Source organism: Pipra filicauda, unplaced genomic scaffold (assembly GCF_003945595.2).
Source record: "Pipra filicauda isolate LSUMZ 115617 unplaced genomic scaffold, ASM394559v2 scaffold72_size3293161_pilon, whole genome shotgun sequence".
Classification (NCBI taxonomy): domain Eukaryota; kingdom Metazoa; phylum Chordata; class Aves; order Passeriformes; family Pipridae; genus Pipra; species Pipra filicauda.
The window spans coordinates 595,233-608,467 of NW_024104898.1; the positions used below are offsets into that span (position 1 = coordinate 595,233).

General features: G+C 41.6%; 1 protein-coding gene across 3 annotated transcripts in view; it reads left to right on the forward strand.

The window, feature by feature from the left end:
* The first annotated feature begins 387 nt into the window (after nt 1-387).
* Nucleotides 388-13,235, forward strand: part of BIRC6 (baculoviral IAP repeat containing 6) — a 171,858-nt gene continuing 159,010 nt past the window's right edge. For all 3 annotated transcript variants that reach the window (XM_027735004.2, XM_039389497.1, XM_027735005.2), the window contains exon 1: nt 388-750. In XM_027735004.2, the coding sequence (XP_027590805.1) occupies nt 513-750 (238 nt within the window). In that variant the 5' untranslated portion in view covers nt 388-512. The remainder of the gene's footprint in view (nt 751-13,235) is intronic.

Sequence of the window (13,235 nt, forward strand, 5' to 3'; positions counted from 1 at the left end):
GCTCGCCCGCCTGCGCCCCGGCTTTTGTTCGAGTCGGTAACGACACGGCAGCGGCGAGGGCCGGGAACAGCCGAGGGCCGGGAACAGCCGAGGGCCGGCTGGCCGCGCTCCAGCCCCGCCGGGCACGGAGCCAGAGCGGAGCAGATCCCCGGCCCCTCACGGGACCGACCGCCGCCCCGAGGCGGGACCCGCTCCCTGCGCGCTCCCGCCTCCTTCCTCCTGCGCGGGGACTCGCGCGGGCGCGCGCGCAAAGCGTAGCCCCGCCCCCCCGCGCCCGCGCACCGGCCCTGCCCGCGCCGAGCGGCTCCCTTCCCCCCCCCCGGGCCGGGCCGTCGGTTCCGCATCCGGCGCGGTTGTGTCACTTCCCGCTCACGCGGGCGCTCTCTCTCCCTTTCCCCCTCTCCCGGACCCGGATGGTGACTGGCGGCGGCCGCGGCGGCTCCAGGGACTGTCACTGAGCGGCTCCCCCCGGGCCTCTTGTCCTGAGGGCGGCGGCGGCGGCGGCCGCGAAGATGGCTGCGGCGGCCTCCTGCTCCTCGGCCGCGACGGCGGCGGCGGGGCCCGGGCCCGGCCCGGGCTCCTGCGAGTGGCTGCTGCTGCGGGACGGCTGCCTGCGCTGCGACGCCGACGGGCTCTGCAGCCTCTGCTACCACCCGGCGCTCAACGCCATCCTGGCCGTGACCGCGCGCGGCGCCATCAAAGTCATCGATGGCACCTCGGGGGCCACGCTGCAGGCGTCCGCGCTCGGCGGTGAGCGGGCAAGCGGGAACAGGTGTCGCGGCGGGCGGGGGCAACCTCGGGAGGGAGAGGCCTGGCTCGGCTCGTCCCCTTGGTGTTGGGGAGTCCCCCTGGCTCTTTGTCGCCCCTCCTTGTTTTTCTGGCCTGAACGGCCTCCCCTACCCGGGGAGGTGGTGGAGTCTCTGTCCCCGGGAGTGTTTAAGGAAAGGCTGGACATGGCACTCGGTGCCATGCTCTGGTTGAGATTGTGATGTTCGGCCATAGGCTGGGACTCAGGGATCTCAGAGGTCTTTTCCAACCTAATTGATTCTGTGTTCTATTCTTTGGGGCAGAGATACTCGTGTAGACAGCGCCGAGGTGTTTTTCTTCTGCAAAATGTGTTGACGTGGTTACTAAAAGATTAAATGGGGGTGAAAGGCTGTGGTGTACAGGGCTATGTGTTTTTATTTTAGCTCTTCAGGTGTTCTTTTGGGTCACATGACGTTGAACCTTCCAAAGATTGGAAGCAGCATGTTAGACAGGACAGGCATAGTTCTAGTTCTAATTGATATGCGATACTGTAGTAATTTATTTATTAAGCCTTACTCTGGGTTTGTTAAGAAGGTGTACTTCTCAAAAGTGTCATTTGTCTTACAGCTTAGAATTATTTAAGATCAGAATCTTTCATAGTTATTTGATGATACATTTTTATATAAACTTGGATAGTTCTTCAGGCTGCTGACTATCCTGACTGTCTCTGGTGCTAGTAATAGTATCCCTGCTATTGTGTTCAGGAGGCATGATTATGTACTGAATTAGTGGAGGCTGACTGTAGCATCTCCATAACTATGAAGCAACTTTCTGTGTTGACCATTAGTGTTTTTACACTGTTGATAAACTGTCTCTGTTGAAAAAGATCCACATGCAATTAACAGCTTTTGTTCCTTTTTCATTAATGGTTCTTAAACTGTGGTACTTGTCCGAATATTGATGGGGTGCTGGTTAGGGTTATTTGGCATGTTGTGAGTCCAGCCCTTGGCATAGAAAGATACACTTTCTTACCAGTTTTGTGTTTCCACATTCAGGTTCTTACAGTTGTGTCTTGCTAATAGATGTACCTTTGAGTAGTGTTGATGAAAGGTTGTTTGCCGCCTGATTGTGGTACAGTAATGCCTAGAACTGTAAGGGGATGCCGTAGTCTATGCAATATGTATGCTTTCACCCCGAAATCCAGCAACTTTGTTGCAATGTCAGACTGAAGAGAACAGGACAAAAATCGGTGATTTCCTTTCATGAGTTTAAGTTGGTACGTTGTGTGTAAAGGTTAAGCATTTGGGGCAATTAAAAAGAAGGTTTTGTGGAATTATTAAGAAGGTGCCGGCTGCTTTTATTGTCAGTTGCTCGTATGGAAAATGAGGCTCTTGTGTGGTGTTTCCTGCATTGTTTGGGGTTCAGATCACTCTGCTTCTGTAATTCCCTTTCTTCTACCATGCTGTCTCCTAACGTGCTTTTTTATTAATAACTTAATTTCTTTTCTTCAAGCTATTGCAGGAATTTGGTGATTGCTTTTAAGTTGTGGAATGAAGGGGGGGCATAAATAGAGGACTTCTTTTGTAATTGGTTGTCTGTGTAGGAGATGTTTAATTCTCAGGCACAGAAAAAGAAGTTAACTGTAAATCAAAGTGCTGTGATAAAATCCTTGCAAAGGATTTGCTTTAGTGTTCAAAATGCTAAAGGCAATTCTCCCCTAAATAGTAACTATTTGAAAATAACATATTGCTTTGCTTCTGTTACGTGTATTCAGTCATGTATACTTCCTTTAGTGTCAGTCTTCTCTTTGACAGCATGGCTGTAAAAGATGGATTATACTCCTCCTCACATAAAACAACAGAATTGCTTGCAATCTACCCAAATTTTATCTGTGCGGTAGAGCTGATGATTACATTACTGGAAAAAAAATTATAACCTCAGTTTAGTTTGAAGAAACTTTAGCTGACTTTTCTTTTAGATTCAGACTTGGCAGAAATCTGGTCCATCTCAGCAGTTGGTGTCTGTTGGGGCTATTAGCAACACTGTTCACTCTTGTTCTCTCTCTCTTCAGCCTGCCTATGGGAAGAGAAGGAAAAGGAAATTCAGCTGCTCTCTGATGTCTGCCTGCTCTGTACAGCATGAGCTCTTGTAATGTAGGATAGTAGTAGTTGGACACTCAGACCTGTAGACCAACTCTGTTGCTGCTCCCTCCCCTGCCATAAATGACAGGTCAAAGGATATTGTTGCTTCAGGGACTTCTGGTGCTATAACTAAAAATAGAGTCTCTAGGAATTAAAACTGCTTCTCCTGGGAGACTGCTTGTCCTCCTTGGTAATTGAGGCTGCAGGTCTTTTGCCCTGCCAAAAGATTTGTGTTGGACAGAAATCTTTACCCAAGGAAAAACAAACTGTAGCAGGCCTCTCTTTCTAGAAAGCAGAGCAAAGAAAAGAATCCCCCATCAAGACAGGACAGGGGAGAAAAAGAAACACCACCAAGCCTTAGTGTGCAGTCACATTGAGCTCATTCTCTGTGAAAAGACTGAACCTGTGGAATGCTGAATCTGGTAGAGCAATGGAGGCTGCCTTCCTTAGAATGTAAATGCAGGTTACTCTTTGGTGTGTAAAAGAGCAATGCAAAAGATTCACAGCCAAAAGACAACTTGGATGTGGTCTGTGTGCTTCAGTTTCTGATGTGAATATCACTGATCTAACGTATGTGATGATGCAGGGATTGTTCTTCTGAGCCCAAACTGTAGGAGTTCAGTGAGGATTATGATTATTATTGTCCCATACTGAATCTTCATCAGATCTGTCTCTTGAAAGCGTGTGATCACGTTTAATCTGTTCCCTCTGTGAGCCCTGTAGGCCTGTTCAAGAGGACCAGGTGATCATTTGCAACAGCCCAGAACATAGTAGTGAATAAAAGTAGGGGGGAATCAGGTGAGGCTTGCATTAAACTCTGTCTTACTTGGTCACAAGGTTGTCCTTTTTATTGTATCGAGACTGTTGCACATGTGGTGTGCATTTCAGAGAGCCAGACTGGGAGTGCAAGGAAAATTGTGATATCTGGATGTTATGCATTTCTGTTTGTTTGCTGGTAGTGGTTAGTCAAGACTAGTTTTGAATCTGCCATGCAAGTCTGTCAAGTACTTTATTTTCCCTCGTAGACATTTAAATATTTTTGTGGTTTCAGTTTCAAGTTGAACACTGGTAGCCGAAAAGCATAAATGAGCAATCTCTAAATACAGCACTAAGGATGAGCCTTTTCCTCTGTCTCAAAAAAAAGCAAACCAAAATAGCCAAACAAAAAAATCCCAAATAATCTAAACAAATTTCCCAGAATAATCTCAAGTGACTCTTAGTGTTCATAGAGATGTTTGATTTATCAGTTCCTTCTATTTACAAACAAAATAAGAAAACTGCCTGAACTGGGAGAGTGCTATAATTCCCAGAGAAGTTTGGGCAGAATCTAAAATGTGCTGTCACATGAACAGTGACCATTTTGAATGTTCCTCTAAGTTTGTCTACATTAATTTGAGGTAGCAATTGATTCAGAGCCTCATTTGCTAAAATGCACAGTATTTTGTAGCTAAGGCCTTCTAAATTACTGTAGAAACCCTAACAGGAATCAAAATAGAGACTTCTGAATCTGTACAGGGAAGGACACAGTCATTATACATATACCAGTTCCTGCAGGGGAAACAGAGATGTTGCATTAGCACAAGAGGCCCTCAACTACTGTTCCTCCATCAGAAGAATATAGAAGTAAATAGATCCCAGCCCAGGAGGCTCACCTGTGCCAGCAGGTTCAACACCACTGTCTGTCTGTCAGAGATCCCTTTTGGGAAGTCTTGTTTGTCTTCAACCATCTCATTTCAAATTATGGTGCCTTGGAAATCTCTCAAGGGATACCCAGCTCTGTTTCTTTTTGATTCTTTTCCATGTGATGCAGAAGGGAAAACAAGATTTTCTTTTGCAGCTTGGAAGTCATAGAGTTTACACTTCTTGCAATAATCTTTAGGAGGAAACTGTTGGGATATTCTACTGTCTAATTCTACACCTGAATTATTTGAAGACACCATCAGCAGTTTCAACTGAAACTCAGTGGTAATACTGCTCAAGTTGTCTCCTTCATTCCTCAAATTTGGGGCAAGTTTTTCATCTCCTTGTCTATTATTTTCTTTCATTTGATTATGAAACAAAAAATTAGTAATAATGAAGCCTGTTGCTCTTAGTACAGAATTTTCTCCTTGTTTATTTTCTCATCTCATGGGGAATACTGTCAAATATCTAGTGATTTGCTGCAGCCCACCTTGCATTTGAGTGTACTCAGGTGACTGCTAATCTGGGTGAAGTACTTCTCAAAGAGATCATTCCATTGATTTGTATGATCGTAAGTTCATTCGTGAGGAACCTTAAGGACTTTGAAAACAGAATAGGAGAATTGTTAGATTTAAGTTCAGTTTCATACCACAACGATTCTAAACCACTGTGAGCTCCATTTGCCTGGTAGCTTAATCAGAGTATGTAGATATCCCTTCTTGCTTGCCAGGCATCTTGCCAGACTGTCAAGGTGCTGTTAATTGATATTTCCAAGCTCTGTTGAAGCACATCTGGATTATCTTCTGCAGAAGCTAAAATAGAGTAAAAGTAGAGATATTTTCTTTACACATGCCTTTAAAGGGATGTTTTAATTTCTGTTTTTCTTACAGGGACTCAGATGTTACAACAGGCAGCAGTGCAGGCATATGTTATGTTGCCAGGCATGGTAGCACATTTTTTCATTTTATTGGCAGGTCATTCATATCTGGACTGATGGATTCATGGTTACCATTGCAACAGTAGTGCAGTATTGTTAAAGTTGCAGAATGCTTTAATGTCAGATAATCAGAAATTTCATAAACCTCTGCATATGGATTTTGAAGGTCTTCTGCAGAAAGATGAATCTTTAAATGCTTCTTAGTGACCCAAAATGAAATACTGTGCTCTTTGTCAGGGATTTGAATTTTGACTCCCTGTCCCAATTATCTCACAGGTAGTTAAGGAATTTCTCACTGATAGGAAGAGTTCTCAGAGGAGAAAAACTGACTTTCACCCTCAGTGCTGATTGTGATCCAACTTTGGTCAAGTCAGCTTTTAATATGCTTATATGACATGCCCTTCAGCTCAGCTCCCAGTCATGTTGTATACTGTGATGTGTAAAATGTAGAAGAAACTTGGCAGAAATATATTCTGACAGATAATTGATAGTTCGAGTCTAGAACATTATGAAAGGAAGCAGGTGACTCTCTGTTGGACTGGAAGTAGGGAAAACATTGAGAGCACTTTTGCTTCTGAGTGCCCAGCCTAGTGATGTTTAAAAGCCCTGACCTTTTTACTCTTAGGGACATTCTGGTGATGAGTGGTTTGGATCTAGTACACTCTCCTGTCCTATAGCTGGTCATTTCTGGCAGCCCACCATAATGTTAGCTGGCTCAGTAGAACCACTTTCTGAGTCTTTAGTTATATTGTTTATATTTTTATGGTTGCTATTGCATTGATATTCATAACCTGAGCTTAAGTGAAAATAGAACATCTAGGATTTTTTAAGACAGAGTATAAGAAAAATCTGTCCTAGACTGAAAATTCACCTTAATCTCTTTTTTAATAATGATTGTATCTGATTTTTTGATCTGTTGTTCTGATTTGTTGATCTGTTATTTCAGGTTTTCTTTCCAAGTGACTTTAAAATCAGGGAACAAACCTGTCCATCCTTGCTGTTACAAGGGTTTTTTGATTTTCCACTAGCAGTATGACATTTCAAAAACGTTTCTTAGGCTGTCTTGGAGATGGGGCTTACAACCATGTGGACTCCTGGACAACTTTTGAGTGTGTCATGCCCAAGGTCATGTGAGATAGCTTGTTGTGTGTTTTCTGTTTCACTGGGATCAGTAACTGCTCACCATTTTTTTTTAATTTTTAAATAAAAAATTTACCCATGGATCAGTTCACTTTCCTGATGGTTCCTAAGTGATGCCACTGTATTGCTTTCTGCTGTTAGAAAGCTGTCCTTTAAATAGTTAATGCTCTCTTAATTGCAACGACTGCTTGCAATCACCGGATGAGTGCTTGTCACTGAGTAGAGGATTCAAAAAAGAACAGCTATTGCCTTCAGTTCTTTCATTTGTGAAGTACACATGAATATTAACACTTGCAGCTTCTTTTGGTTTCTGAATTGTGTATTGGCCCAATTCCTTTGCTGCCTTGTCTTTGGGAAGAGTATCAAGATTTAGTAAGGACCCAGAGTACACTGCTAGTCAAAAAGTAAATAGGAAGTCTGCAAAACATTTATTTTGAAGATGTCATATGCTTGTTGGGGAAAGCGCTCCATGGAAAAGAATTATACACAATAAACGTTTAGCATAAGTTTAAAAGTGTAAAATTATAGAAATAATAACTCATCTGTCATATGAATATAAACACTTATATTTAAAATTTTCTTGAGGTATTTGCTAGGGCAGTTCAGTGAGTATTGATAACTTTTTTAATGTGTAACTTAGGGGGGAATTTGCTTATCAATTAAGTAGTCTTGAAAATTGGTAGCAGTAGTGAAAACATATCCAGTCTCAAGTGCTGGTTAATGAAGGCTTGTATAGCATACAGTTTCTTGGCAGTTCTTCAGTCCCCTGTGCAGTTTGTAGAGGGAAAACTGTTTGATCCCCTGCGCTTCTCTGACCTGAGTGTGAAGCAATCAGGATCTCATCTGAGCATTTGGCAGCTGTAGGAGAACAGTTGGGTAAACTCTGTTGACTGGCAACAGGCTACAGAGACTCAAAAAACTCCTTAGTGAAAGGAAGAGCTGGGAAGGTAAAGGATGGGACTGAGAACTATGATGGAGTAGCTGGATGACAGTGGGAAGCTGGGAAGATGGCAGTGAAGACTGGAGAGTGTTTAATTGGAGTGCAAGAAGGCACTGTGGTTTTTGTGGAGAAATACTGTGGTAGACTCTAGTAGACCTGTCTTCTGGATCCTAGATTTATGTTGTGATGTAAATGATAAGATGTGACACTGCTTGATAGACTTTTTGTAATAATGGATTTTTCCTGTTTGGTTTTCTATAGCTTTCATATAACAAGGTTGGCATTTTTCAAGAAATAATCTTAGGTTCTCTCTCCATGCAATACAGAGAAAGGAAAAGTCCTTACTCTGAACTTTTGGAGGAACCTGGTTCCATTGCCTATAGAGGGAGCCTGGCACGGCCAAACTTGAGTTAGCTTTTCTGAATTTTCCCTTCTAGTGAAAGAACTAAAGTTAAACCTACGTAGTCACCATGTTCAAATATCCTGAGGCTGCAAATAAGTGTTTTAAACGTACAAGGCCTTTCAATTTTGCCAACTTCTCTAAAGAATAGTTTCACTTTTAAATATAAATTAAACATGCATGAATCTAGTCTGTTCTACTTCAGTTTTCCTATGTAGAAGCAGTTATTAGGAGAATGCGAGAATGCATGCCCTTAATTAACTTGATGTACTCATAAGAATTTAGTAGAGTTGAAGTCTGGTGTACTGGGGTCTGAACTGACTCATAAGGCCAGAATGAGGTCTTGAAGTTGTGCTAGGAATATGAAATACCAGCTAATTGCTCAGTTCTTATCGTATAAGGCATTGCTAGAGAAGTTGTCAAAAACCCAGCTAATAATATAAGTCTATTTCAATGCCTGCTTGTGTGCAGTTTCGATATTTCCATTGCAAAAAGTCTATAACAGAACTAGAAACTAAAGGTGTGGAATGGTTTATGCATGTGAAGCAATATTCAGTCTTAAAAAGATAATGGGGATGATTCGGAATGGGGAGGTAAGAGAGTGAGAGGTTTGCAAAATTCTGGACATGTGAAAAATGTAAATTGGGAATTGATTGTTCTAGTACAAAAGCTGAGGGCATCAAAAGAAATAATTGAGAAATAGTAAAATATAGAGCTCCTGGCTACAGGGCATTGTGGATACTCTGTGTTTGTGGAATTACAACAGTGTTGGACAAAGTCATAGATGAAAAACCTATCCAAGGTCACTATGAAAAACGAAATCCCTTTTGTTGCAGAAGGTCCCTGAGCGAAGATTAGCAGGGGCTAAGAGTGTTACAAGGAAGAGCCATTGTATACCTATCCTTTCTTAAATTCTTCACTAACCACTGTCTTAGACAGCCGTCTTGGACAAACTGTGGAGTTATGCACATTTTCCTCTGATCCAGTGTCATTAGTTCTTGTTCAGTGTAACCCTTGTGTTTTTTTTTAAAAGTAATGTCCAAAAGAGAAAGGTGGTAGTAGGTAGGTAGTAACTCTGCAGTCTAACATAGCTGTTGAACTACTTCTGCAGTAATGGAAAACTGCTGTTAGATTTCCTCCTAAACCTTTTCTCTGCAGACTGAACAAGCCCAGTTATCTTAGTCTTTCCCCACATCTTGTATGCTCCAGCCCTCTAACTGTGTTAGTAGCCCTTCCTGGGACTTGCATATGTGTTGATATCTCAGATGGAGGAGCGAAGCTGGATGTGAGCTCAACATTCCTGATTAGAGGAAACGGATCTTCTCCCTCGATCCCCTCTGTGGTAAGTTTGTCACTGCAAAGATGTATTGCTGCCTCTTGTTCAGCCTGTCCATCAGGATCCCCAAGTTCTTTCTTTTGGGTTGCCACCTAGACAGTTGGTCCCCAGCTTCTCTTGCTATATGGGGTTATATTCCACACCAGGTGTAAGTCATTGCGTTTGTCTTCATTGAATATCAGGAGATGTGTGTCAAGCCATTTCTCTGTCTTTTGAGATCCTTTTGAAAGGCAGCCCTTCCATTTAATGCATCAGTTGCCCTCAGTCATCTCCCATCATCCTCAGTCTTACTGAAGGTGCAGCCTGTCCCGTTATCCAAGCCATTGAAGATAGTAAACCATATCGAGTTTCATTGAATGCCACTCAACTGGCTGCCAGCGAGGTGTGGAGTCATTAATTACTAACTTTGAACGTGACAGCCAGTTTTTCACTTGCCTTCTAACCGACCTATCTGCTTTTGAGTACTTGCTGCTTCTCCCAGCATGATGCTTTGGAAGCTCGTATAATATTGGGGCTTGGGAGAGGGAGAAGCTAAACCATTTCGTGCCAAACAGTCTTGGGATTTTAAAAAGTGCCATAACTGGAGATGTTTTCTCCTGTTGCAGAGGCTGTAGGACACATAATGGATGAACTCCAATGTCTTAGCCACTCTAGGGGCAAAAAGAGGAACTGGTGGTAAAATTTCATCTGGCAAAGGTTCTTTGTTGTGAAATGCTGTGATGGGACTTGCTCTTGAAAAACGGGAACTTCCTGTTACTGACTGAGAAGTGTTCTTTGCCTGTCTCTGGTTCTGGGTGGATGCTGTGTAATCTGTCTGTCTGCAACTTTGGAAAGACAACTTTCCTGAAATTTTTTTAAGCATAGTTTTCCACTTTGAGAAAAATTTTGAAGAAGACAGTGTCCTCTGTGAGGTGTTTGCAGGAGAATTGCAGGAACTTGCATTTTCACGGTTTATCTGAGTTTGCAGGAAGGATTGTAGAATACCCTGTGAAATCTTTCATAATTTGTTCACGGGGTAACCGCATAAAACTGTGCAGCATACAAGGCAGCAGTAATGTTAGATACATGAAGATCTGAAACCACATAAAGAGCGTGGGCACAAAGAGCTCACCAGCATCTTCCTGCTGATTCAGTCTCATTTTAAGTCTGTAGGGTGGAAGAGGACCCTATGCCTGCAAAGATAGTGAGGTATGAGCTGTCTTGATCTCAGTGGGGGTTTGTTTATGTTCTGAAACCTTTTAAGTCTTAGTGTTCTGTTAGTAGTTGCTTGATCAGACACATTTAGTTAATATTCATGTGGTGGTCTCCAATGCTTTGGCCTAGATAACACATCTTACTGCTAATAAGGATTGTTAAAACCAGCTATCATGTAATGAAACTGATACTGAAACAGCTCTGTCCTGTTTGTTGCTAAAGAAAAAGATAAAATTTAGATCATGCCTTGTTTTTGATTAACTAAATCCAGTATTGGCAAATAATGGGTTTGAAGGCACTTCATGATGTTGAGCTGGGTATTTCTGCCTCCTTTAGCATTCTTGCTGTTCAGAGAACAATTTTAGTTTTCTATCCTGTTTCAGCTCTGAATGTGTTTTTGCTTTATTCAATCATTTTGGACAGCTCTTCCAGTTGATGTGGCAGATAGAGGTGTGTGCATGTAGTGGAATCTGAAAATGTTGCTTGTGTATAGCTGATTTAAGCCCATTTACATAATTTGTCTAAAATAGGACCTTAAACTTGTGATCATCTAATAGTTTCCTTTCTATCCTTTCCTCAAGTTTGAGAAACTTCCACTGAGGAGGAACAAGAGCGAATCTATGACTGATAAATTCAGTAGTGATGAGTATTTGTGGCCTAATTTCAACATACCTTAGACGTCTTCTCATTATTGTGTTCCCAGATGTTCATAACCACCATGTTTTAGTTTCATTTGGGAGCCACTGAGGTAAAACAATTTGGAGACAATTTTCTAATTTTTAAACCAGACTTGCACTGGTTTGCTTTTTGTCCTCATTTGTATGAACTCTTTCCAGCTAGTCCATAGCTGTGATTTTCTGTAGTATTAGTTCAAAATAGTTTCCTCCAAATATAGGAAGTTAAGACAGCAAGTTGAACTTTAAGATGGGGTGGTTTTTTTTATTTGTATTGTATAACTTCCTCCAACTGCATTTGTCCTGATATTCTTGATTTGGCAGCGTGTGGCTTAGCTAGCATATAATTAGATATTATACTTGCGAACTTTCAGTTGGTTTTGTCATTATGTGAAACAGTAGCAATAGGAAAGGCACCTGCCTTGCTACAAATGAGGACAACTGATACATATGGGGTTTTCTAATCCCAGGTACATGTGAAAACTGTGTGAGAAGAAGCTGAGTAAGGTTGCAAGAAGCGTTTTTTCCTCTAATGGAAATGATAGTTTTGCTGTCAGCCAACTTGGCCTTTTCTTGCGTTTTTAGATTCTCTTGCCTTTAAAATAGCTTGATGTTCAAATCTTATGATACAAAGCTAATGGAATAGAAGGGCTTTTGATCTCCTGAAACTTCATTCATTTAGTTTCCCAGGCTTGCAGTGTTTTGAAATGAGTACTGAGATACTGTTTGGATATTCTAGTTTAAATTGGAAATGCAGAAACAGGTGCATCAGTTCTGCTGAGCTGATGGGATTTGTGTTTCTCCAAAAATATTATTTTAATTCCTAATCTAAAGACCTAACAGCATTCATAGATCAAAGTTATAAATGTTCCTTTAGATATTTGACTGGACTTGGATCTTAGCATTATGGAGTTAGTGTTGTAATGTGTGTGTTTACCACTCTCACTTTATAGCTGCAGATAGAAGTGTTAGTTTACTGTAATTTAGAAACTATTTGGGGTTTTTGCTGCACACTAGGAGATTCTTGTCAAGAGAATTACTGACTTTGATCCGTTTTAGTGCCATTCCTGGCTAGCAGTTTTCAAGGTGAATTAACTTTTTTCGATAATACAAAAGATAAGGGTGTTACTGTTAACATTAACCTATATCTCTTCATGATGATGGCCATGCATATTCAGGTGACAACCACTTTCTCTTAAGCTCTAAAGCTTTGAGGCTCGATCTGTTTATAGCAGAGAAACGGAGACAAACTTTTTCATTCTTTTACGTCTTTAAATATAAAGCTAATTCTCTAATTAGTTTGGTCCATCTTAATGCCTGCAGTCATGGGGGTACAATAGATGCTGCTTAGACTGTTATGAATTCTCCAAGCAAGTTTGTTTTCTGTAATGTTTTTGAAGGTCAGATTTTGATCACAGGAAATTGCCAATCTCTGTTCTGTATTCTTAGAAACAAAGAAGGTGGAGGGTAAATGTTCCTTTTCTCAGATTCTTAATTTCTGCAAGCTGATGTTTATTTGCTTTTATTTTAAGTTTTCAGTTTGCTAGTTCTAAGGTTGTTGTAGATGACATACCATAATGTAGTATGCTATCGGGCTTGCACTTGTAGGTGCTAGCAGCCTGCTAGGTTTCCTTACAGGTGCTGACAAAAGGCTTAATGACCTTTTCTTGTAAGTTGTTTTGGTTTCAGTCCTAAACAAATAGGCCAGAGATTTTGGGAGAAGCTATGATCCACCTGTGCCAAGACTGAAAAGCAAAATCATTAAAAACTTTGAATGACTATTTCTCCTTCCACCACCCAAAATAAATTACAGCTGAAGGAATTATGGCTAAAATGAGAGTAACAGCTGGATTTTGATGATCAGGCTTAAGTAATTTGGTGAGTTCCTGTGAAACTTTTGAACTGTGGTTTGTGAAGATGCAGATCACTACATATTGCTAGTAAACTTATCCAGGCTGGACAGGCAGTACATAATGTTAGAGTGCCACCAGTACATTTTTCAAAGGGTATCGGTTGGAGTCCTTTGGCAGATTGTTGAACATTGAT